General features: G+C 40.5%; 1 protein-coding gene across 2 annotated transcripts; it reads left to right on the plus strand.

The window, feature by feature from the left end:
* The first annotated feature begins 3,180 nt into the window (after positions 1-3,180).
* AMACR (alpha-methylacyl-CoA racemase) lies at positions 3,181-23,050 on the plus strand. Of its 2 annotated transcripts, XM_062018760.1 has the most exons (5): positions 3,181-3,430; positions 6,155-6,298; positions 7,685-7,845; positions 15,375-15,561; positions 22,372-23,050. In XM_062018760.1, exons 1-5 carry the CDS (start codon positions 3,181-3,183, stop codon positions 22,779-22,781), a joined length of 1,152 nt encoding a protein of 383 aa, XP_061874744.1. In that variant the 3' UTR covers positions 22,782-23,050. The 2 variants fall into 2 exon arrangements, with proteins under 2 accessions (XP_061874744.1, XP_061874745.1); XM_062018761.1 differs by lacking the exon at positions 7,685-7,845 and having other exon boundaries at positions 15,379-15,561.
* Positions 23,051-23,693: the final 643 nt, after the last annotated feature.

Below are 23,693 nucleotides of genomic sequence, written 5' to 3' on the forward strand. Positions count from 1 at the left end.
TCTTAAAGACCTCCAAGGAAGAAGACTCCATAACCTCCCTGGGCAGCCTGTGCCAGTGCTCCCTCACCTAAACAGTGAAAATAGTTTTTCTTATATTTAAATGGAACTTTTTGTGTTCCAGTTTCATCCCATTACCCCTTATCTGCATTCCTGTGTAGATAAGTTCTTTTGCAATTGTGGATCCGTCAAAAACCAGGGCAGAGCAGAGGGGGAGAAGAACCTTCCTTGACCTGCTGGCTATACCCTTCTTGATGCACATGAATCAAAGGAAAGCACGTTTTTTTGTTCAGCTATAACTTCACATTCCTGCCTTGGTATTTTTCCAAAGGACTGAAAAGTAAGAGGGATGGTAAACAACTCTGATACAAGCTGTGAAAGTCTGGCATGCAGCTGTGCCTGTAACTCTGCAAGGAATGTTGATATCATGCACTGTATATACCATTTCATTTTCTTAATACTTGACTGTGACACTAATCTCAGTGAAAGAATTACATACATTTCACGGGATGACACAGATAGAGACTCACTGGTGTAATTCAGTCAAGCTTACAAAACCAGACTGACAAGGTGAGAAACCCAACTGAGTATCCTGCCACCCACACCAGGGTTTTAAACACAAAATAATCTCCTTTCCCATACATATTGCCTCAGCAATGATGAACATGGAGCCACCTTCTTGCTGCTGCATATTAATGACATTAAATAGCATTGCATAGACAAGCGTTGCACCATTTTTGTTGCAAGCCCATGCCAGTGAATGGCTCCTGGTTTTTAACATGTATTTTCTGCTGGACAACTTGCTGCTTCAGGAGAGTTTGCCAGATTCAGATTATTAGCCTGATCTCTCGGTAAATTGGAATATCTGTTTCTCTCTCATGTCTGTTTATTTCTTAGTTCATTAAAATAAAAATTTTAAAAATAGATGTAATGCTCCTAAAATGCTGCCATCACCTCCCTGAAACTGAATAATTTAATAAACTCGAATGTTTCTGCCACAGAGTACCCATTATAATGGTGGATATCAACAAAAAAAGTGAGTGTAAAGGGCTGTTCAGTTAAACCACAGCAAGATCCAGATATTATAGTGTGTCATTATTGTGCTATTTGGCTGTGATAAACTAAACAGCATCAGCTGAAATGAAAGAAGGTGACACAACAGAAATTGCCTGCTCCTGTTCAACACAAACTCCAAGACCCCAAGGTGAGAGGGGACAAATGAAACTGAAAATCATTTAAAGACGTGCATTGTCCCATGATGATGTCTGTGGAAGGAAACCTTTACATGGAACAGTGTCTGAACGGGACATGGATAATAAGAACAGTCATCTTCACCGGAATGAAAATGCATACATTTTTCCTCCACCAATTCTCGAGTAGCAACACAGAGGTATATGCACTTAATATCTGCACTACAGGACCATAGGTCTACTTGGAAAATAAAGGCTATTCTGGCAATAGACCTCTTCTGTTTGTTATTCCAAAGTTAAGAAATCCCTAAAATTATGCACTCCTATTTGCAGCCTTTACACATTTTTCTAGTACAACTAACAAAGAAATAAATAAATTGAGCATGGGATTGATTTTAAAGGCCTCTGCTTTTCCTCCTACCTGCTAACCTGGAATACTAGGGGCGGGATACAAGTTTGAAAATGTGTGTGAATCCAAGGCCTGTTTCATGAGCTCTCCTGGATGGATGTCTGTTCCTGTGAGCAGCCTAAACAAAAACAAAACGACCTTGGCCTCCAGTCAAATTTGTCTGCTTTCTGGCAGGCTGCATTAAAAGAGCAACTGTGCATGAATGCGGGCTTTATTAAACCTGGCCTGATTTAACCAAACACATGTCCTTGTGCTCTGTGCAGAGGAAACAGGAGACACTTCTGGCTGAAGCTCCAAAACACTCTTGGCCGGCAGAACGGTGCCAGGCTGATGGCCTACATGGGGACAGTCTTCCCTTTGTGGCACCACTGAGCGAACAACTCCACACGGGTGAGCTGTGAGCATCAAGATCTTGATTAAAAATGGTATTTATTTAAAGTCCTGGTGACATACTTTCCACAAGCAGTTGTTTCAGCCCTGTTCTGACCAGATTTAGCAGGGACTGTCTAGTTGTTGCTATGCCAGCTGTAGGATTCTGTAGCAGAGCAACAGGATCAGCCCAGTATAAAAGCAATTCTGGTGAAAAAAAAAAAAACAACAGCTTTTATCAGCTCTTGCACTAATATTCCAGAGTGTGACCCAGGAAGGCTGAGGTGCATGTGGGTTTAGACCACTTGTTGCAGCCCCTGGATGGGGCAGACAACTGGTGTTGCTGTTGGCTACCCCGTGAAACATGATGGCTGACCCTGAGGAAGCTATCTGAAAACTGAGTGTTGATTTTCACATGCCTTGCTGTCATGTTGACCCTCAGCAGCAAGAGAACACCCATCTCCTGCCTCCTAACCAATGTGACCAGGGAAGTGATTAGCCCCCTGTATTCAGCACTGGTGAGGCTGTACCTTGAACACTGTGTTCGGTTTTGTTCCTCGTCACTACACGAAGGACATTGAGGTGCTGGAATGTGTCCAGAAATGGGCAACAAAGCTGTTGAAGGGTTTGAAGCACAAGTCTTTTTAAAAGAGTATGGAGGGAGCTGGGGCTGTTGAGCCTGGAGGAGGCTGAGGAGGCACTCTCCAAAACTACCTGAAAGGAGGTTCTAGTGGGGTGGAAGTTGGTCTCTTCTCCCCAGTAATGAATGATAGGTCAAGGGAAAATGAGGTCAAGTTATGCCAGGAGAGATTTATATTGGAGACAGGGAAGAACTATTTCACTGAGATCATTGCTAAGACACTGGCACAGGCTGCCCTCGGATGTGGAAGAGTGACCATCCCTGGAAATACTCCGATACCGACATGATTCTGATTCTATAAATGCGGACGGGTACAGTGCGCCCCTCGGCATAGAAAGGCAAAGTCTGTTACTGCTCCGGTGAAGCTGCCGCGGGGTCCCGGGTAACACAGGCCGTTTCCACGGGCGAGAAGCCACATGGGCAGCCTCACCCCGGACAGCAAAGCCCAGGGCCGGGGCGCGGGGGCGGGCGACACAGCGCGCTCCGCCCGGGCCGCCTTCTCCGGAACCATAAGGGCGGCGGCGGCGGCGATCGATGTCTCGGCGCTCGGCAGGCGCGGGCAGTCGGCGGCAGCCATGGCGCTGAGAGGGGTGCGGGTGCTGGAGCTGGCCGGCCTGGCGCCGGCGCCGCTCTGCGGCATGATCCTCGCCGACTTTGGGGCGCAGGTCGTGCGAGTGGACCGGCTGCCCCGCTCCGTCGTGGCCACTGACGTTCAGGGCCGCGGCAAACGGTCTTTGGTGCTCGACCTCAAGCAACCTGCGGGCGCGACGGCTTTGAGGCGGTTGTGCCTCGGCACGGACGTGCTCATCGACCCGTTCCGCCACGGTGAGGCGGGGGCGGCGTCGGGAGGCGGCGGCCCGGAGCGCGGGGCCGCCTACCCGAGGCGCCGTGGCGCGAGCGGCGGGGCCGGTGCGGGCGGGTGAGGGGCCGTGGGGCGCGCCGCCGAGGGGATCGCCACCACACACACACTTTTTGAAGTGCGTACTGGGAACAGGTTCTGGGGGATTGTGTCGTGTGACAGGGTGAGAAATACCGGGGCGACGACCGGGACTTGCGAAGAGCAACTTACTTGCAACACCGCGGGGAAGAGGTCGTGGAAGGTGATCTGCCAGGGCCTTGCCCCACTGATCGAGACACTGGGCAGATGGTTCTGGATGGCTCCAGCAGATGTCTGAGCAGAGGAGTTATGCGTGAGCTTGGCTGTCAGTCCCTACTGCTAGAACTCAACACACGGTAGATGTCACACCTCACATAGGGGAGACATGATCACTACGACTACCTGAAAGGGGCTTGTAGCAAGGTGGGGATTGGTTTCTTCTCACAAGTGACAGGACATGAGGAGACGGCTTCAACTTGCACATGGGAAGGTTTAGATTGGAGATTAGGAAAAACTTTTTCATTGAGACACTTGTTAGACACTGCTTGAAGAGGCTGCCTTGGGAGGTGTTAGAGTCACCATCTGTGGAGATATTTAAAAGCCATGTAAATGAGGTGCTTAGAGACATGGTTTAGTGATGGACTTGGCAGCATTAGATTAGTGGTTGGCCTTGATAATTTTAAAGGTCTTTTCCAATCAAAATGATTCTATGATTCTACAATTTTTAAGGTTAGCATGTGGGTGTGATGTAGTAGGTAGTCATCCAAGTCTCAGAGCTTATGATTCCTCCTAGTGCGCCATCTCTGTTCATAAACCGTACACAGGCACTCACCTGACGCTCACAGGCTATTTCAGTATCCCTGCTGTTCCTTGTGGATGGTGTTCTGTTTTGAGGAGAATCATCTTGGTCAAGTTGCACAGAGCTCAGACCAACCTGACCTCCTTGAAAATATCACTGCTCGTGGCAGAGTTACTAGACTAGATGACCTTTAAAGGCCCCTTCCAAGCCAGATCATTGTGTGAGTCTATGATCGTGCTTCACTGGGGAGCTAGCTGAAGTGTTCTGGGGTTTCTGCAGTCACTTTAGAAATAAAAAGCTATATCAGTTAAACATCACATGTCTTAAACAGGCTTAAAGAATTACTATGTCAGTGAAATCCTGCATTTTCATTGTGAAAAGGGTTTTACAGTTGTGTTGGTTTTTACCTTGAGAATGTTTTAGTTTGTCCCTCAGAAGCTGTGCAATTAGAATTAAGATATTAAAGTCCATTTTTTGTTGTAGCTACTTTCCCATACCTAGTGGGATTTTTTTTTTTTCTTAGCATGAAAATTTATGTTTTCATTGGTTTTACAGGAACTTGCCTTTCCCCCTCCCGCCCCCCCCACCACCACACCTGGAGTTGCAGGTAGTTTTGTGACTAGACATAAGGTTTTATGGGTCTGTATTTAAACTAGAGAAATCTGTGATCCAGCATAAATCTGATGTGAACCAATGAGAAGATGAGGACCCAAGTGGCAGAAGAGTTTCCTTAAACACATGTGCCTTTGACTTTCCAACATTTTTTTGGTGACAGCAGGGGTTAATTGGCACCCAGTTCTTGCTTATGCTTTTGAAAATGTTTCTCTTTACCAAGTTTCACTGCTTTTTCTTTAGCCTTAGTCGCTTGACACTGCCCTGTGAGTAATACAATAGAAATAGATCTTAAGGAATCTAAAAGTTTAGTAATATTGTGGACTAGTTTGTGAAACAAGTTGCAGTAATAGATTCTGGGGTGGAATCTGCATTGAAGTTACAGTTACCCTTCCCTCTCCCCCACAAAATGTGCCTTCCAGCAGTGCAAGTGTAGGTTATAGGTCATTGTCTGACCATACTGCACTGAACCATTAAAAATCCAACATTTACTTGCAACTTGTATTTGCATCTTTTAAAACTGCTATTTGAGAACTGCAAGATCAAAATTTTAACTTTGGTTGCTGTAAACCCATGCTGATCAAGCCTATATTTCGTTGATTTTTCTAAAAGTTCCTTATTCTCTGCATTACAAAAGAACACAATTTTCTTTTGCACAGTTCATAGAATCATAGAATCATTTCAGCTGGAAGAGACCTTTAAGATAATCAAGTCCAGTTGTTGAAAATCACTTGTGGGATACTGGCATGGTGCATTTGCATCAGTGAGTTAAAAGATATGGGAACATGTAGGGTACTGAGATACTTACACCATGAGGAAAGTACGTTCCACTGAAGGACAAGCAATTTCAGGTCATTTTGATGTGGAAAATGTGAGAGAGTTTGCTCTTTCCTTTCTTTTGGTTTTCTTTGGGTTTTTTTTACAAGTCTTTGGTTGCTTTCTCATTCAGCACTACATGGATTACAGTAAGCTGTCTGGCAGTATTTTGGGAAAGTAAAATAGGAAAAAAAGATGTAAAAAAAAAAAAAAAAGGACCCTAAAGCTTAATTTCCACTTCATTGGCTTGTATTCAAAATGTGCAATATGTTGGCAATTTCTAACACCCTGTACATATTGTAATAGGTGATACTGATTTAGATGGTATTACTTAATAAATTGCAGTTAAGCTCTGTTGTTGTATAACAACAATTTCAATTATGTTTGTTTTGAGTCTTATTAAAAATAAACATGAATGAGCATTGTGTGTCTTTGTCTTTTTAAGGTGTCATGGAAAAACTTGGACTTGGACCCAAGGTCCTTCTACAGGAGAATCCCAGTCTTATCTATGCTAGACTTACTGGATTTGGCCAGTCAGGAAAATACGCCAAGTCTGCAGGTCATGACATCAATTATTTGGCTTTATCGGGTAAGCTGTAAAAATTTCCTCTCAAATAAGGCTGTTTCTCCTCTTAAGTCAAGATAGAAGAATTTATTAAAAGGTTATTTGCAGATAGCTCAAATTACCTGAGGTGCAGTCTGATCAAACAGCTGAGCAGATCTGAAGCATCTCTGTTAGTTTGAAAGGAGGGTTTCCTTCTCTTTCTCTGTGCTTCCCCCTACTCCTTTCTCTCCATTCAACTCTAGTACTTGCCTAACCCTCTGGAAGCATAAAAGTCAAAAACTGGCCATAAGAGGATATTTTCCTGCCAGGTTATCGAGTTGAAGCAGTTCATTAAAGGATCCCACAAACATAAAAAGCACAAGAAAGGAGGAAACATGGGCTGCAGGGGCCATTCATTTTGACAGTAGCACTGAGCTGTTGGCCAGGATCAACCTGATTTCTTGGGCTGTGCACTATTTTCCTTCCTTTGTGCTATTTTACCTGAATAATGTTTTTCTATTTGAAGAGAGAGATTTAGTTTTGGCCTGTTTTTGTCATTCCTTAGGGCTGTTCTAGAAAATCTGTATGTTTATAGTCCCAAAAGGGCTGCAGATTGTTTTGCATGTTGTGAGCAGCTTCTTTTGAGTGAGGAAAAGCTGGGTAGCCTTTGCCATTTGAGCTTTCATGCTTTTCTGCTTTTAAGTATCTCCATTGATACAAATTGAAAAAAAGTAGGCTTGAAGTAAAGTGACAATGCTATGTTTACTTGAGGTCTTTTAGATACTGTGCTGGTTTCAGGTGTCATGATTCTACAGGTGTGCAGTAACAAACAGTAACAAAATGACCCAACTCTGGTGGTAATTATGTGTGATGTATTGTCTCACCTACTGCTGTTCAGGCTGCTTCTGTCTTTTCCCAAAGGTAGCTGAAAAGGGAGGATAAGACTGAAATACTGTTGTCAGTGTGAAATCCCTTGTTACGGTTCATGGGTTTTGGGCCCAGAAGACTGTACCTCTGCATTGTTACTTTAAAAGATTCAAACAGCAGTTTACCAAACTTGCTTTGAGACATGTTTGCAATACCTATTGAATTTGTATCTGTGAGTTTCTATGCTTGTGCGAATTACTAACGTAGAATTACTGTACACAAGGGCTTTTTTGGATGAAATTTTGTCCGTGTATGGCCAAATTACCAATGGTTTGTCTGTGCAACTTTTATTAATCTCTTTAATGTGTCTTCACTAATATGATTTCATATATTCTAATATTTTGTAAATTAAAGAGTAACTATTGTCTAAGAGACATATGAATAGAGACACAAAACTATTGGTAGAAGTTTGCTTTATCCCCTGATTACATGCATAGATTGAAACGAAATGAATGCTTACAATGAATTTTATAGTTCTGTTTGCTTTGTTTGCGCTGCTGTCAGGTGTGCTGTCAAAGCTGGGTAGAAAGGATGAAAATCCTTATGCACCTGTCAATCTTCTGGCTGATTTCGCTGGTGGAGGTGTCCTGTGTGCCTTGGGCATTGTTACAGCCCTGTATGAACGCACCAAGTCTGGCAAAGGGCAGGTCATTGATGCAAGTATGGTAAGTTTGGTCTCAAGGAAGCTGCGTTTTCTTGGATTTACTTATTTGTGTTCTTTCTTCAGTGCGTAAACAGGGAGGAAATGTGAGCTATTTGTAAGGTTTAAAATGGAAAACTTGGGAAAGCTAGAGTGGTCTCATAGAATGGCTGTTCCTTCATGTATGACCAGTTTACATGTATCACTGTTACCATAACATCCTTATGAGCTGGCATACATACCTCATACATACTTCCCCCTGTGCCATTCCCTGTCTTTCTTTTTACCAGTCTGCCTTCTTCACCAAATATTATCTGTATATATTTAATGAGTAGGTTTCATGGGTGAAAACAGGGTGTATAATAAACAACATCATACATAACAGCAAAAGTGATGATCCTAATAAAGAGTTGGATTAGCTTTATCCAAGATACATCTATTTATGAATTTGTGACAGGTCATGTCTTACTAGAAGCACTGTTCCTTTGAATAATTACACTGCCATAAATTACTGTCAAATGTCAATTTCAAACTTTGCATTAATGTGACATAAAACAAATGAAAGGCTAAGTTAGCTGAATACTGAATAGTGTTGATTTCTGAACAGCAAGGCCACACACTTACAGACAGAGGAAAAATACGTATTTACATTTATCCTGGAATTCTATATTTTCTGCAAGTGGTTTTCCTCTCTCTGTCTCTCTCTTTTTATGTTCTTAAGGAGCATGGCAGTTAAAATTCGACCTCCCTTTAAGGTGCTGTGATACAATGAAGGCTGTGATTTGGACTTAAATTTGAAAAAAAAAAAAGGTAGTAATTGAAAAAAGAGATCTTAAAGATAGGAAATGTTAGCTATCTTGCCCTGACGAATTCACATGACATTCTGAGAAGCAGGCCATGGTTGTAGTCTCGATGAAAATTCTATTGGATCAGTGCAAAACTGGTCTAGTGCTTTTACCCCAACCATAATTGTTAATGGTTGATTGTCAAAATTAAAAACTTAAAACGAGTTCTACAGGCATCTGTTGGGGTTCTTTTCAGTGTTTTCTCCAATAGGCTGAATGATGGATGAATGATTTTACTTAGTAAATTTACAGATGATAAATATGTGGGAAGAACTACATGTATGTTGGACTCTTGGATTAAAACTGAAAATGACCTTTTGAAACTGGAGAAATGACCTGAAGCAAATTGGCTGAAATTCATGGAGACCACTGCTCTGTAGTTTGTCTCGGCAGAAACAATTAGCTGCACAAATACAGAATGAAAACAATTGGCTGAAGTACAATTGTGGGGGTTTGTAGTAGTCACAAGCTGAACATGAGTTAACATTATCATGCTGTTGTAAAACAGACACACTGTACTAGGATGTATAAACAGGAAACAGAGCCAGCAAAGTTTCTGAAGTAATTCTTCTAATCCGTTGGAACATTTATAAACCCTCAGGAAAATTCTATTTCCGACTCTGGCCATCTTAGAAAGAAAAAAAAAAAGACCAATTTGAGGGAGTCTGAGAAACACAATAAAAATTATTTGAGTCTGAAAACATGACCTACAAGGGAACATTGGAGGAGTTTGTGTATTTGTGAAGCAAAAATTATGGAGAATTTTGACATATCTTCAAGTATTTAAAAAATATTTTTCTTGTAGTTTGGAGTATTACCTTATTTTCACGTCAATACTTCAAGTCATTAAAATGATTTGTTACGAGAAGAGTCTATGTAAGTCCACTGATGTCCTAATGAGTTCAATATCTCATCAGGAATGGAGAAAGTGATGGGTTTTTGTGGTTTTGTTTTAAGCTCTGAAAACTTTTCTCTTTCAGTTTCTTTCTTGTCTCATTATAGTTGTGGGATCTGTGCTAATATGTCTGGTGTCCTGTGAAAGGAGGGAATATTGTCCAGTGTCACAGGATGTACATTACCTGGAATTTTGTTATGTTCCTTTCAGTTGAACAGGCTTTCATTGAGACAGTGGGTGAAAAACGTGTATGCATCACCAATAGCAAAGACAGTTAAACAGACTAGGTTGATGGGCCTGTTTTTATATCCAGGTGTGTTTTGTGGAAGTAGATTTTTTTAATCAATTACCACAGTGTGTGGTTTAGTGCTCACCAATTTGTTTTGTCTCTCCCCATCCTAAACTGGACAGAGGAGAGAGAAATATAATGAGGGGTTTGTGAGGCGAGATAAGATCAGAGAGATCACTCAGCAATTAGTGTCATGGGCAAAACAGACTCAACTTGGGGAGAAAAGTTTTTGATTTATTAATGAACCATCAGAACAGGGAGATGAGAAACAAAACTGAATCTTAAACACCTCCCCCCACTGCTTCCTCCTCCAGGATTCTCCTTCCCTCCCCCAGCGGTGCAGGGGATGAAGGATGGGGGTTGTGGTCAGTTCGTTACAGATGGACTTTGCCGCTGCTGCTTCTCAGGGGAAGGCCTCCTCACACTTCCCACTGCTACACTGTGGGGTCCCTCCCAACAGGAGACAGTTCCTTATGAACTTTTCCACATGGGTCCTTCCCATGGGTTGCAGCTTCTCACCAGCTGCTCCAGCATGGGGCCTGCCACAGGGGCAGCTCCTCACACTCTGCCCCAACAATGGGTCACCCACCGGGAGAACAGTCCTTCAGGTACCGACTGCTCCAGCCTGAGTCTCTCACAGGATCACAAGTCCTGAAAGCAAAACTGCTCTGGCATGGGCTCCTCTCTACCCATGGGCTCCCAGGTCCTGCTTGCTCCAGGGTGGGATTCCCACAGAGTCACAGCCTCCTTTGGGTATTCACCCTCCCTGGCATGGCGTGAGAATAGATCTCTGCTCCCCCATAGTCCTACATGGACTGCAGGGGAACAGCTTCCTCACCATGGTCTTCACCACAGGTCACAGAGGAGTCTTCCTTACAGTGCCTAAGCACCCTCTTCCCCCTCCTTCTCCACTGAGCTTGGTGTCTGTGGACATGTTTTCACATTCTCACTTCCTTCTGCTGCTGCAGTTCAGCAACTGCCCAGCAACCTCTTCTCCTTCTCCACCATGTTATTCACAGAGGTGTTACCTCAGTCACTAATTGACCAGGCCTTGGTCAGCTAGGGAGTCCATCTTAGAGTTGATCGGCATTAGCCCTGTCAGCTACAGGGGAAGCTTCTGGCAGATCTCTGTTTAATGAAGCCACCCCTGTAGCTCCCCCCGTTACTAAAACTTGGCCCAGGCAAAACCACTACATGCAGCATTTAATCTGTCATTTCATTTTATCATTTTTAAACATTATTTTTTATTTAATGAGCCTGTTATTTAAGTTGTATGGTTTAGGCAGCCTGAGTATGTTAACAGCTCTGACACATAGTGGATTTCTCTATGGTACAAGAGGGAAAATTAATTTCTTTTTTAGCAAGCTTTGTGTCATCAGGGTTACTTATATTATCTTCAAGTATTGTTTTACTGACCACATGTTTGGTTTTTCCTTTTATTATTGCAATGTTTGTTTTTCTGAAATAATCTCAAAAAATGTTATAATTTCTTGTCTTTGAGGTTAGTAACTCTACACTGAGATTTGAGTTTTTGTGATAGAATTTATTATTTGTCTTTTATTTCTAATTACTGAAACCTGAAAAAACGGCTTGAGAGCATTCTTAGAATTGGTAATACACACAGGACAAATTTCTCTAATTAATGCAGCTAAACTGCTACACAAAGAGGGAAGAGAAGATCAGGCCAATGGCTAGATTTACATCACCTGTCCACAGCATCCAGTATCAGCTGTGCTGCATAAGAAGTAGACACTGGGTCCTCTGTTTCAGTTCTCTACCTCAGAGTAATTAAATGCCTGTTTTGAATTGACTTCTGTTAGTTGTTGTCTCTTCTCATTGACTCTGTGGGGATCTTACAGTGAGCCTGATAGTTCCCATGTGCTGTGTAGGTTGTGTAGTGGACACCGTGATACAGTAGGCACAATTGTACATCTGATCTCTTGCTCCATACTGGAATACAGGCATGTGAGTCAGGGCCACACTACTTCACTCCAAATTCAGACATAGAGTCTTCTGATAATGATAGGCATCTGACCAAGCATGACTCAATCTTTGTGAGAAGACAGCCACAGGAGAGGATGGTGCTACTTACCACTTAAGTAATAGTCTCATGGCAAGAGCATTTAGCTGTCCAAGAGAAGACTAGAGTTCCAGGTTTTTCTCAGCCTGGAGGTATGCAAAACCAAAACTCCCACATTCTAGAGGCATTCATCAGTCACGAGGATAAAGATTAGGTTCCTGTGCCTTCATTCTCAGCTTTATTTGAACTATTTCCATCTGCAGAAGGAACAGAGGCTTATGGAGCAGACAGGTCAACCAGCAGGGTGGTGCCTCAATTCTTGTCCATACTTCAGAGACTGGTAATGCTTTTTAGCTTGATGGATGCATTAAATGAAACACATAACTGTTACTGTAATGGTTGTATAATTAGGCCTATGAGGAGTCTCCCCATGTTGTCCTTTTCATGTTTTAGAAGAAAGTGACCACACTGGTGTGAGTGTGATATTTGAGCATGCCTTTGGAAGATTGGTACTGATGTTAGACAATTTTTTACTTGTCTATGAATTGCAGTGGGCCTCAGGCAAAAACTAGCTGTCCAGTTGCCAGCCAGGGATATTTCTAGAGTCCCTATACAAGTCCAAAACAGATGTGCTATTTTATTTTATGTATTTTTGGGATGAGTGGCACTTTACTTAGGTGTTGTAAGTAGTTCTGTGCACACCAAAGTCTAATTTTCAGTTAGAGGTTATTCTGATGTTTCCCCATCTTTTATTATCCTTACTCCCAGTGTTTTTTGTGGGGTTTTTTTGTGTCATCATGAGCAATGCATGATCAGACTGTTAGTAAAGCAAACACTATTTTGATATCCTTGCAGTAATTTTGCAAACGTGTAGATGAGAGTATGCAGTATTTTCTCATATGAAAGTACTTCAATTGACTTTAACTTAGGGCAGGGCAGAAGTTTTCCTGTCCTTGTGACAGGTACTGGTGAAGAGTTCAGTACAGGGCCACAGAAGTGATGAAGGATGTGGAGCATCTCCCTTATGATGAAAGACTGAGGGAGCTGGGGCTCTTTAGCTTGGAGAAGAGGTGACTGAGGGGTGACCTCATTAAATACATAAAGGGTGGATGTCAGGAGGATGGAGCCAGGCTGTTCTCAGTGATGGCTAGTGATAGGAAAAGGGGCAATGGGTATAAGCTGAAACATAAGAGGTTCCAAAGAAACACAAGGAAGAATTTTTTTAACTGTGAGGGTGATGGAGCACTGGCTGCCCAGATGGGTTGTTGAGTCTCCTTCTCTGGAGACATTCAAAACCCACCTGGACAAGTTCCTGTGTGACCTACTCTAGGTGGTCCTGCTCTGGCAGGGGGGTTGGACTGGATGATCTTTTGAGGTCCCTTCCAGCCCTTAAGTTTGTGTGATTCCATGGTCCTGTGAAAGAGGCCCAGTAATATACATTAAGGGAAAAAGCTTTCATGACTGCATACTTCAAAGATTTGCATGGTTAAAATTCTTTCTTAGAAAGGTAGAAACTGATAGACCTTTCCACATGAAAATTCCATAGCTTTATATTTTCATACGGTCTCTGTGCTTTTTCTTAGTTCCACTGGAACATTTCAGGCTATACACTTGTCATGTTTTTGCTCAGCCAGCAGTGAAGCACCATGACAATCTCTTGTTTTGTGTCCCCCATCCACTCCTACCCTCTTAGGACAGCAGAGGCCTCAGCAAGATGGGAGGAAAAGAAGATAACCAAAGATGTTGTGGATTAAGACAAGGGCAGGGAGGGCTCACTGCCAATTATGGTTCCAGGCAAAACAGACTCCAGTACTCAGCTTAGAGAGGAAAATAAGGAAAGCTTATTCTACTACCTACAATAAACAGAACAGAACAAAAAGCAAAAAGGGAGTAGGATGATAAGAGAATTGCAACCAGCACTTTAAGATCTCCCTCCCCCATCTCTCCATTCTTGCTGGGCCCAGCTCACTGCTGCTGATATCTCTACCTCCTCCCCCTTCAATGGCTCATGGGGGAGCAGGGAATGGGGAATGTGGTCACTCTCTCAAAAATGGGCTCTGCTACTTCTCTCTTCTCAGATGAGGACGACTCCTGGCATTCTTCCCCTGCTCCAATACGGGGTCCCTCCCCTGGGACACAGTCCTTAATGAACTTCTCTGGTGTGAGTTCTTCCCAGCAGCTCTTGGCTTCTGCTAATACAGGGTCCCTCACATGGACACAGCCTCCTCTGGCCATAGTCACTGCCCCTGATGTGGGATCTTTCACAAAATGCAAACAAATCTCTGCTTCATCAGTCCTCTCCACAGGATGCAGGGGAGTCCCTGCTCCAGCACACTTCCTCCTCACTGACCTTGGGGTCCACATGGTCGCTTCTGTCTCTCTCCCAACTCCTTGCACCATGACCAGCTGGAAAAGAAGGAAGGACAGAAGAAGAAGGAACAGGAAGAACCCTCCTCTTCTGGCTACTTCTTCTTAAAAAGTGATCATGGAGGAGCCTAATTGGCTCAGTCCCAGCAGAGAGTCTGTCTCAGAGCTGGGGAGAGTTTTGAGCAACTTCTTACAGGAGCCATCTTTACAGCCCCTTCCCCAGTACTGTAAATGGCCTCACAAAACCATGACAATACTGTTACTGCCTCATCTTCTCTTATGGTTCTTGTAATGAGGTTGGAAGAAAACGGATTCTGCTGGTGAGCAAAACTGTAGGATGTGATTTTGCTTGGAAAGACTGACACAAGCTTGATAATTAATGAAAGGCTGAACAACCTGAATTTTCATCTGGTTGTGCTCTGCATAGCCAAAATTTTAAGGAGCAAGTGGAATAAAGATTGCTCATGTTTTCCTGTGCTGTATTCATCAGTCTCTCATATATTTAGAGATTACCTTGCTATGTCTATGTATCTGCCAGTGATGACAATGGGAGAATAATTTTTGCTTTAACTTGATGGTGGAGATGATCTACCCAGTTCCCATGGTATAAGAGAGCTTTAACCGTTGATTTCCTTCCAGTTTTCTTCAAAAAATAGCAGCTTTATTGTAATTAGTAAATTCAAAGAAGCTATGTTGAGGTAAAAGTTTGATACTTACAGGACTGGTATAGTCCCATAAGTTTAGAAGACTCAACAACTGTCAGATACTTAATGTTCTGTACAGCCAAGAAGCTTGTCCTGTCACCTAAAATTGCTTATATTCCTAGTGTGAACTCCTAATGATTACAAACTTGCTAAACAAAAAAACTATGTACATTGAAAGTGTGTTATCCATCTGAAGCTGCATCATTTACATTTATGCCCCTTCTTATTCTCTAGTTCTAGATTATTTCACATATACAAAATAAACAGTGATTGAAAATGTTAAAAAGTAAACTACTTGCTGGAGATTTTGTCATTAAAAGTCTTGACAAAGGACAGAACCACTGGTAGTTTTTTGCTTGTTTATTGCATTTAGAATTGAGGTAACATGCCAACTAATTTACTGAATCTGTTCCTTTTCCCTGTAAATCTTCAAGGTAGAAGGAGTAGCATACCTGAGTTCTTTCCTGTGGAAATCACAGAATTTGGGACTTTGGAACAGGCCTCGGGGTGAAAACTTGCTGGACAGTGGTGCACCTTTTTATGAAACCTACAAGACCTCTGATGGGAAGTTCATGGCTGTTGGTGCCATTGAGCCTCAATTCTATGAGCAGTTAATAAAGGGTAAGTAGCTTGGAGCAGTTGTTTCATATGAGCAAAGCGTGACTGAATGAATTCTCTAATACTTGATTTTAATTCAATCTCAATTTCTTTGTAAAAGCCAGACACTTTGTGAAACTAACTGGGTAGTAATGTAGCAGTTTAGTTAACCTTCTAGCAGTTGATCTAGTTCTTTTTCATACCTTCTTCATCTTACTCACAGAAACTACATTTGAATTACAGTTTTTTCTCTGGAATTATGGTAATGACATCTGTGATGCACTGAACTATTTTTGTAAACTACTTTTTTCAAGAGATTTTGAATGTACTTTAAAAACAAGACTTAATTATTTTGAACTGCAAATAAAATTTTAACCAATTTCAGTTATTAGTGCTATATATATATTTTAAAATAAATTGTTTCAGAAATGAATGTTCATTGGAAGTGGTTTGTGATATTTCTGAGAAGAATGGAATTTTTCTGGAAGCAAAATCAGCTTTATAAATTGATTTCCATCGAAGTATTTCAGAGTACGTTTAGTTGTCAAGCTGTGGATATAAATTTTATATTTGACTGTGAATACAACTATAAAATATAATTTATCTGTTTGAGAAAGTAGAGTGGACTTGCAAAATAATTGGGTGAACTTAAAACAGAAATTTTCAGGGGCTTCTCTACTTTTTAACTGGTTTTGTGCTTCAAGTATTTGATCAGATGTGTTTCTAGCTTTTTACTTACTATTTAATTGAAAAATGATGTCTTCTGTGTGTTCTTTGGTAGATTGCTATGCTTTCCATGCAGAATTTATGAAAATATTAAAAATAGACAAAGTAGTTTTTGTTTATTCTCTTTCTATTGTTTTCAATATGAAGGATATTAAAAAATTCAATCTAGTTGCAGTTTTTCTTAACAACTAGAAGGAATACCAACAAAGTATATACCTAAAGTGAATATAGCCAGTGTTAAGTGAACCACTTTTGCACCTGCATGACTGATGTGTGGTGAACTTTTGCTGAGTAAGGGCAGCAGTTGAGTAGCAACTTATTCTTACTCTGTTTCTTCTCACCGATTATTCCTTGGGTTGTAGCAGGGTACCTGTACCGGTTTTGGCTCGGATAAATGTCTCATAGTGGCTTATATGATGCTGTATTTTGATTTGTGGCGAAAACACTGTTGAAAACCCAGGAATGTTTTAGTTATTTCTGAGCAGTACTTGCACAGTGCCAAGGCTTTTCTGCTTCTCACCCTGCCCTGCTAGCCAGTGGGCAGGGAAGGCAAAAGAAGCTGAGAGGGGACACAACCAGGACAGGGATATCCCATACTGTATGTCTTCATGCTCGGGAACAAAACTGGATGGGAGTTTGGCAGGGGGGCACTGCTTGGGAGCTAGCTGGGCTCACTGGGCATGAATGGTTCAGCTGATGGTGAGCAGTTGTTTTCACTTGCATCACTTACCTGTCTTGGGTTTTATTTTCCTCTCGGTTTTTGGGTTTTCCCCTTCCTTTTCTTACAATTTAAAAAAATATTACTGGGGTTTTTTTGTAATTATGAAGCTGTTTTTATTTCAACCTGTGAGGTTTTCTCTCACTTTTGTCCTCCTAGCCAGCTAGAAGGGGGGTGAATGAGCAGCTGTGTGATGCTTAGTTACTGGCTGGAGTTAAACTGTGACAGTTTCTCTCATGGTTATTTACAGACAGATCATCCTAATCAGCTACTTAATGTTAATAAGAGCATAGTCAGTGCCAGGGCCTGCACTTCCAGGAGATTTTTAATTCGGGAAATGAAGGTATGGTGTGATGTGCCTTTGGTGAGCAGGATCCCAGAGAGACGTCTTGTTCTGCACACTTTGGCTTTGCTCTCTTGCAGCCTGTGGTGCTCCCAAACTTCTTGTGCATCTGTGGCTGTAAATGACTGCTTCTCTATGTGGCTTAAAAAGTGCTGTACAATTGTGTAGAGTATACAAATTGGTTTGTGCTGATAAATGAGATATATAAGGCAGGCTCCTGGAGTGACTCAGCAAGACGTCCAGCATTATGTGCTGCGCCCAGATCAGATGTAAAGTTTGGAAGAGCTGTGTTGTTGGCTGAAGAAGCTGGTACTATGAGCTGATACTCAGAATAAGTTGTTTGCAAACTCTAGTTCTGAACTACTTGATCTTGAAAAAGAAAAGTGTAGTTGATGTATCCATACTTGGCAGTTCTTTGAAATATTAGTCTCATCCAATCCCTTGAGATTTTTTTTGCTTGCAAGAAATGTATCTGAAGAACAAAAATAAACACAAAACTGTATCAAAATAAAATGTGAGCCCTTGCTCTGGAAGTTAGCAAATTTGGAATTCCAATACATGTCTTCAGGGAGAATGTCTGTATTAAGTACAAAGGAAACAAGAAAAGAATAAAGCTGCTTACTCAAATACCCATATGTTTGGCTTACAGTGATCAAACACTGGCCTGCAGCATTTGTGTCTGCAGTATTTTATTCTTCTCTAGAGAGTAAGTTGAATATCACTGTCTTTTAAACCACAGGAGAGTGAAGGAATATATATTTGTTCAAAAAGAAAACAAGCTCTGTAACAGAGTCTCATCTTACTGGTCATTCTGGCCCCGTGGTATGTATTGATTGTATTGATCATTGCCACAGGGCAAGATTTTGTCTTTTCTCTCTCAGCCAGCCAGTTAGCTTATTTAGAAAGAAGCCTCTGATGGATGAATCCAGTGGTCCAGCAATACAGCATGATCAAAGACTGTTCTCCATCTTCTTTAGATAACTCTTTTCTGAGGAAGATGCAAAAAGTCTATTTTTTTCTCTTAGTTGTTTCTCATAAATTAGACTATAAAATTGGAGCAGCAGCTTGAAAAAATCATCTGCCTATATTGGGGCCTCCACACTGGACAGCTTTCATTTAATATTTGAAAGTATTCCTTATGCTTACAGTGCACAGAAATATTTTGATTTCAATAGTGGAAGTTCAAGAATAGTTATTTCAGTAATAAAGAACTGGTGTATCCATTTCTAAGTAGACAACAACTGCAGTCACAGCTCTGCCTGTGTTTCAGTCTGCTTCTGTCATAGTTTAAAAGCCCAACATACAGACTAGAGTCTTCTAAGAAATTTTGAGGTTTGCCTTCAAATACTTCAAAGTCTTTGCTTGTTTGCCGTCAATAATTTGTCATTGCTTATTTTGTGAAAGTGTGTTTAAAGTATCATACAGAATGCAAGATTTTTTCACAGTGTTGCATTTAAAGAAAGTGGTCTTCATGGTATCTTAGGTGCATATTATGAGTTGTTCAGATTTGCACACAAGAAATATTTACCCCCTTTAATAGTTACGGCTGCAAGCTTTGTGAAGCAATAGTGCACTAAATTAGAACAGCAGATCCTTCTTGTGGCTTGGGGATTTTTTTCCTTTCTGGGATATCTGTTGGAGAAATTCAGTTCAGAGTTTAAGCCTTTGAATGTTATAGGTAGGAAAAAGCTGCTTGTGAGAGTTGCATTGCTCTCTTGCAAACTAGAGGAGCTTTGAATGAGTCAGAGTTGTCTGTTCCAGGCATTCATTCTCTGCTTTCAATGTTTAAGTTACAATTTCTGTAAATTTATTTCATACTTTTCACCCATAACTCTGGTCCGTTCTGCTGGTGAGCATTTTGGTGCTCCTTCTGATAAAATAGGTTCAAAAGCCACTTGATGTACACTGCCGTGTAATGGGAACACAAGGAAGGAACATGATTTTTTAACCGTTTGTCACTGCTCACAGGATTCTGGTTAGCCAAAGCGAAACTAATTTCCTTTTGGCTTGGTTCACTTCAGTGTTTTCTGGCAGAATTAGGAAACTGATGCTGGACCAGAGTACAGCTAGTCACATGGCAAGGAAAGTTCTTAAGATGTCTGCAGAAGGAAACTGAGTTTAAGAAAATACAGCATAGTTTGAGAAGATTATTGGCTTTGTAGGTCGTGCTTGGCAGGGTAAATGAAATTTCTGCTTACCACAAATGTATGAAAAAAAAGTTATACAAGAAACTGAAGCTGTATAAAATAGATATGGTAATTGCTGAAGTAGCTTTAGTAGTAGGAGTTGTATTCTGGACTCACTGTAGACTATTTGCTCTTAGCAAACCTGTTGTAATCCATTTGCTTACATTGATTTTATTCCTACAGAAATCAACCAATAAATAACTGAAATGCCTTTATGTCTTACAAAAAACCTGATGTAAGAAACATGTGCTGCTAATGTTAAGAGTGTTTTGACAGAGTGTCTTCCAACTGACCTGTAAATTGTTTCTGCGAATGTCTCTTGATCTTTAGCAATATGTGCTTAATATTGCTGTAGCCAGTATTCAAAAGGCGTGCAGAACACAGTAGATCTCAGGCGAGAGCAAAGGTTTGATGCTGTGTTAACATGTGGCGTAAACTTGCTTACAGAAGGTGAACTTCTTATCAACTGACATCAATGTGAAGACCACTAACAGTCAGTAAAGTTCTGAACACATATTTGATAGTATTCCTTTCAGGCAACTTTGATATTCCAACATGACCTGACTTCCATTTAAAAAGAAGGAAAAAAAAAAAGGAAGTGCTTGAAAAACATTATTTAGATCCTTATGAAGGATTTCCACAGGGCTCTCCATTTTGTGTTTGTGTACTGTGTTAAAAGTCTACTGATGTACTGAATTCGATGCAACATTGTTAACAAAATGTGCAAAGTGGAGGAACAGTTTCTTTGTTACATTTTAGACACTCTCAGTTACACATAACGTCAAGTTTTGTTTGAACTTAGCTACCATGAGAAGCCTTAAGCATTGTGCAAATACTGTAGAGGGCCAGGTTCTTGCTGCACTGAAACTTGCAGAAACTTTGACCAGGGAAAAAACTTGAACATAGGTACTTTTGTGACAATTCGTTACTGTCTTGGAATCTTCTAAAGTTTAATTACCTCGTACAGTGAGAATAAATTATATTGAGAAAGAGAGTGAACAATGGGATACACCTTATGGCTGTGATTTGGGCCAAAATTAGGACTTCCATAGGAATTGGTTGCATTCAGTTATGTTGTAGCAACATAATTTCAAAATTAGTGTGCTGAGAACATGCAATTTTTATTAAAATCAGCAAACTAAACAAAAAAAATCCTGAAGAGAGCTCTGCCAGGGTTCTTAAGTAACCTATTAAAACAGTATGACTGAAATACTGTAAGAAACAGCTTATTTCCAGCACACCAAAGCAACTTTGCTGATCTATCTAATCAATTTTACTGTTCCCTCCCTTGAAGTGGGTGCCTTATTTTACTGCCTTTTGTGTACGTTCTGTAGAAGTAGAGATTTCAATTTGTTGCATTAATAAATAGCGTGCAGATCTATGTCAATAAAGCTGTAGCATTTAAAGAAGACTTAAGTTATATGAAGTTTCTTTATCCTAGGTTTCCTGTAGCAGAGTCTCAGGCATAGAATCTTGTAAAGGAGACTTAATTTTTCATTTCTCAAAATTACTATTTCAGAGCTGTACTGGGGTAGGTTGCTGGGCTTTTTTAAACAGGAATCTCTAGATCAAAATCTGAACAAAAAAACACTTGGAAACAAGTTGAGATTGCTTTACCAGATATTCAGTGTAAAAGGGACTTTGCTTTTGATTATGTTGGGTGAAATCTGCCGTCCTGTGGTATCCCAAATGATTCAGTGCTGTGTAATTGTTTCCCTCTTGACTCAGTTGCTCCCGCTGCGATTCTGTTCATCTGCACCACAAATGGTTAGCACAACCTGGAAAATGAGAAGCTGTAGTGCTTAAACACTGTCAGCTCATGCTATTTAAAGTTCAGATCTTCAGTGGTCAATGAGTGGAAAATGAGTGTGTAATACTGAGTTCCTGATTCTGCATCTAGTTCTATTTTGCTAGAGTGTGTATGGTGAGGTTCAGCCAACTTTCCACCTGGCACAGTCGCCAAATACAATTGTGTCATGGGGTAATGGTAAAGCTCTGTTTATGTTGGACTGGGTGCTAGAACCTGACCTATAATTAATCAGCAAGTAAAAACTTGGGAAACAATGTTTCCAGTTGAAAAAAATTGTTGGGGCAGAATATCAGATAGTTTGTTGTTACTTAACTTTGCTTGTTGTGGAAGGTGAGTTGACTGGCCTTCTAGTTCCTAAGTAAACTGTGTAGCACTATTCACCTTAGTATTACACTTTGATGATTAATAATCAATTTAATTTCGAAAGCATTGTTATCTTCTGTTTCATTACCAAAGCTCAACCAGTAGGAGTAATCTTTAGATGATCTTTGTTGATACGATTATATGAATTGTTAAGAAGACTAGATTGTAAGTTTAGTGATTTAAGGTGCATATGACTTGGTACCTTGATAATGACTGATGTCTACTTGTAGTAATACTTACCTTGATGTCTGTAGAAATCTCTAATGAGAGGTGAAAATGCTTATTCTGTCTGTCTTTGAGTACATTGATTGTTCTCTAAATATGAACAACTGCAAGGCTGTATTTCTGAGTCTGAAGACTGGCAGATTCTCTCTGTTTTCCTTTGCAGTACCAAAGTAAAAAAATTTCGAAGTTATGAAGTGTTTATAAAAATGTTTATTATATGTACTTAGTTAAAGGGCTGATGCAGTTCAGTTTATTTGCAAGTAATAGAACATTTCATTCTTCTGCTCCCTCCCCCTTAGTTGTAGATGTAAATAAAGTTTGAAGTGACTTTTAGTTAGGATGCTCTGCTGTGTTGAACTGCCTGCAAAATATTATCAGCTTCACGAGGAACATGCCTAGTTGGGGGCAGCACTTCAATTTATCTAAGCTATACTACAGTTAAACATTGCTTTTCTTCTTTCAGGTCTTGGTCTGCGTTCAGATAAACTTCCCAGTCAGTTGAGTTTCTCTGACTGGCCTGAAATGAAGAAGAAATTTGCATCCATATTTTCACAGAAGACACAAGCTGAGTGGTGCAGCATATTCGATGGTACTGATGCCTGTGTGACCCCTGTTTTATCCTTTGATGATGTTGCCTCACATCAGCATAACAAAGAAAGAAGTTCTTTCATAAAAAATGACCAGGAAGAGATAAGCCCTAGACCTGCTCCTCTTCTATCAAGGACCCCTGCTCTTCCATCATTTAAAAGAGATCCTTTTATAGGAGAACACACAGAAGAAATACTTCGAGAATATGGATTTACCAAGCAAGAGATCACTAAGCTTTATTCTGATAAAGTAATAGAATTCTGTAAACCAAAAGCTAATTTGTAATCTCTGACTATGCAGATCATACAAATTTTAGGCTGATGCAGTACATTTTTTGCATTCATGGTACAGCTTTAAAAGATACATTTAAAAAATTATTAAAGTCTTAAATTTGATTGAAAATGGAGAGCTCTGTACTTGGGTACCTGAGTGGTCTGCAATCTGGAATGATACCAAAATCGTTTTCTGAAGATCTGTATCCTCTGAAATGTTTCTTTAATTCTTTAAATTGTAATATATGTTGTAATTACATGAAGACAATACTTTTCATAAAATATAGCCATATTCTTCCTAAACAAGTGATTGTGATGTCTCCTGATCGAGTAGTAGTGATTTTGTCCTCTATCTTACCATATTAATTCAGTTACCTTATCATACAGAGAAATTATTGAAATAATGCTGTTTTCTAATGTGCTGCTGCAGAGTAATTATCATAAAGTAATTCTGTTTAATAGCGTGACTACATTTTCCTAATGCAATCTCCTGACTATATTACATTTTGAATTTCAGTTTCCCTAGAAAATCACTTCAGAATGAGATTTGTTATTTTAAAGTAGCTGCCAAGCATTAGTTGTTTTTGGAAAAAACACCGGGCAACTTAGGTGCACAGGCTGGAGACAACAGTTATTCCATGGTGGTTTTCATTTCCTTCAACATCAAACCATCATTTGGAACAGTCTCATTCAAGGAAAAAAAAAAAAGAAAAAGCTTTTAAAAATAATTAGGTATATGTCCATGATACAGTTTTCTTTAGTATGATATGTCAGGAATTATGATATGAGGGGTTGGGTTTGTTGATACTTTGTCACAGTGTTTACCTTGCTGAAGATTAATTTGTTGCTTACAAAGACTTCCATAGCTGAGATATACTTTAGCTCGTTTTTTATGTGTCATGCCAAACAGTCAGGATTATTACTA

This window comes from Colius striatus, chromosome Z (genome assembly GCF_028858725.1).
Source record: "Colius striatus isolate bColStr4 chromosome Z, bColStr4.1.hap1, whole genome shotgun sequence".
In the NCBI taxonomy this organism is placed as follows: domain Eukaryota; kingdom Metazoa; phylum Chordata; class Aves; order Coliiformes; family Coliidae; genus Colius; species Colius striatus.

Bases quoted from the DNA above. Each gene is read 5' to 3' on its own strand.
- AMACR (XM_062018760.1), top strand. From the start codon at position 3,181: ATGGCGCTGAGAGGGGTGCGGGTGCTGGAGCTGGCCGGCCTGGCGCCG. The intron at 6,299-7,684 runs GTAAGCTGTAAA...CGCTGCTGTCAG, and splicing joins CAATTATTTGGCTTTATCGG to GTGTGCTGTCAAAGCTGGGT. The intron at 7,846-15,374 runs GTAAGTTTGGTC...TAAATCTTCAAG, and splicing joins AGGTCATTGATGCAAGTATG to GTAGAAGGAGTAGCATACCT.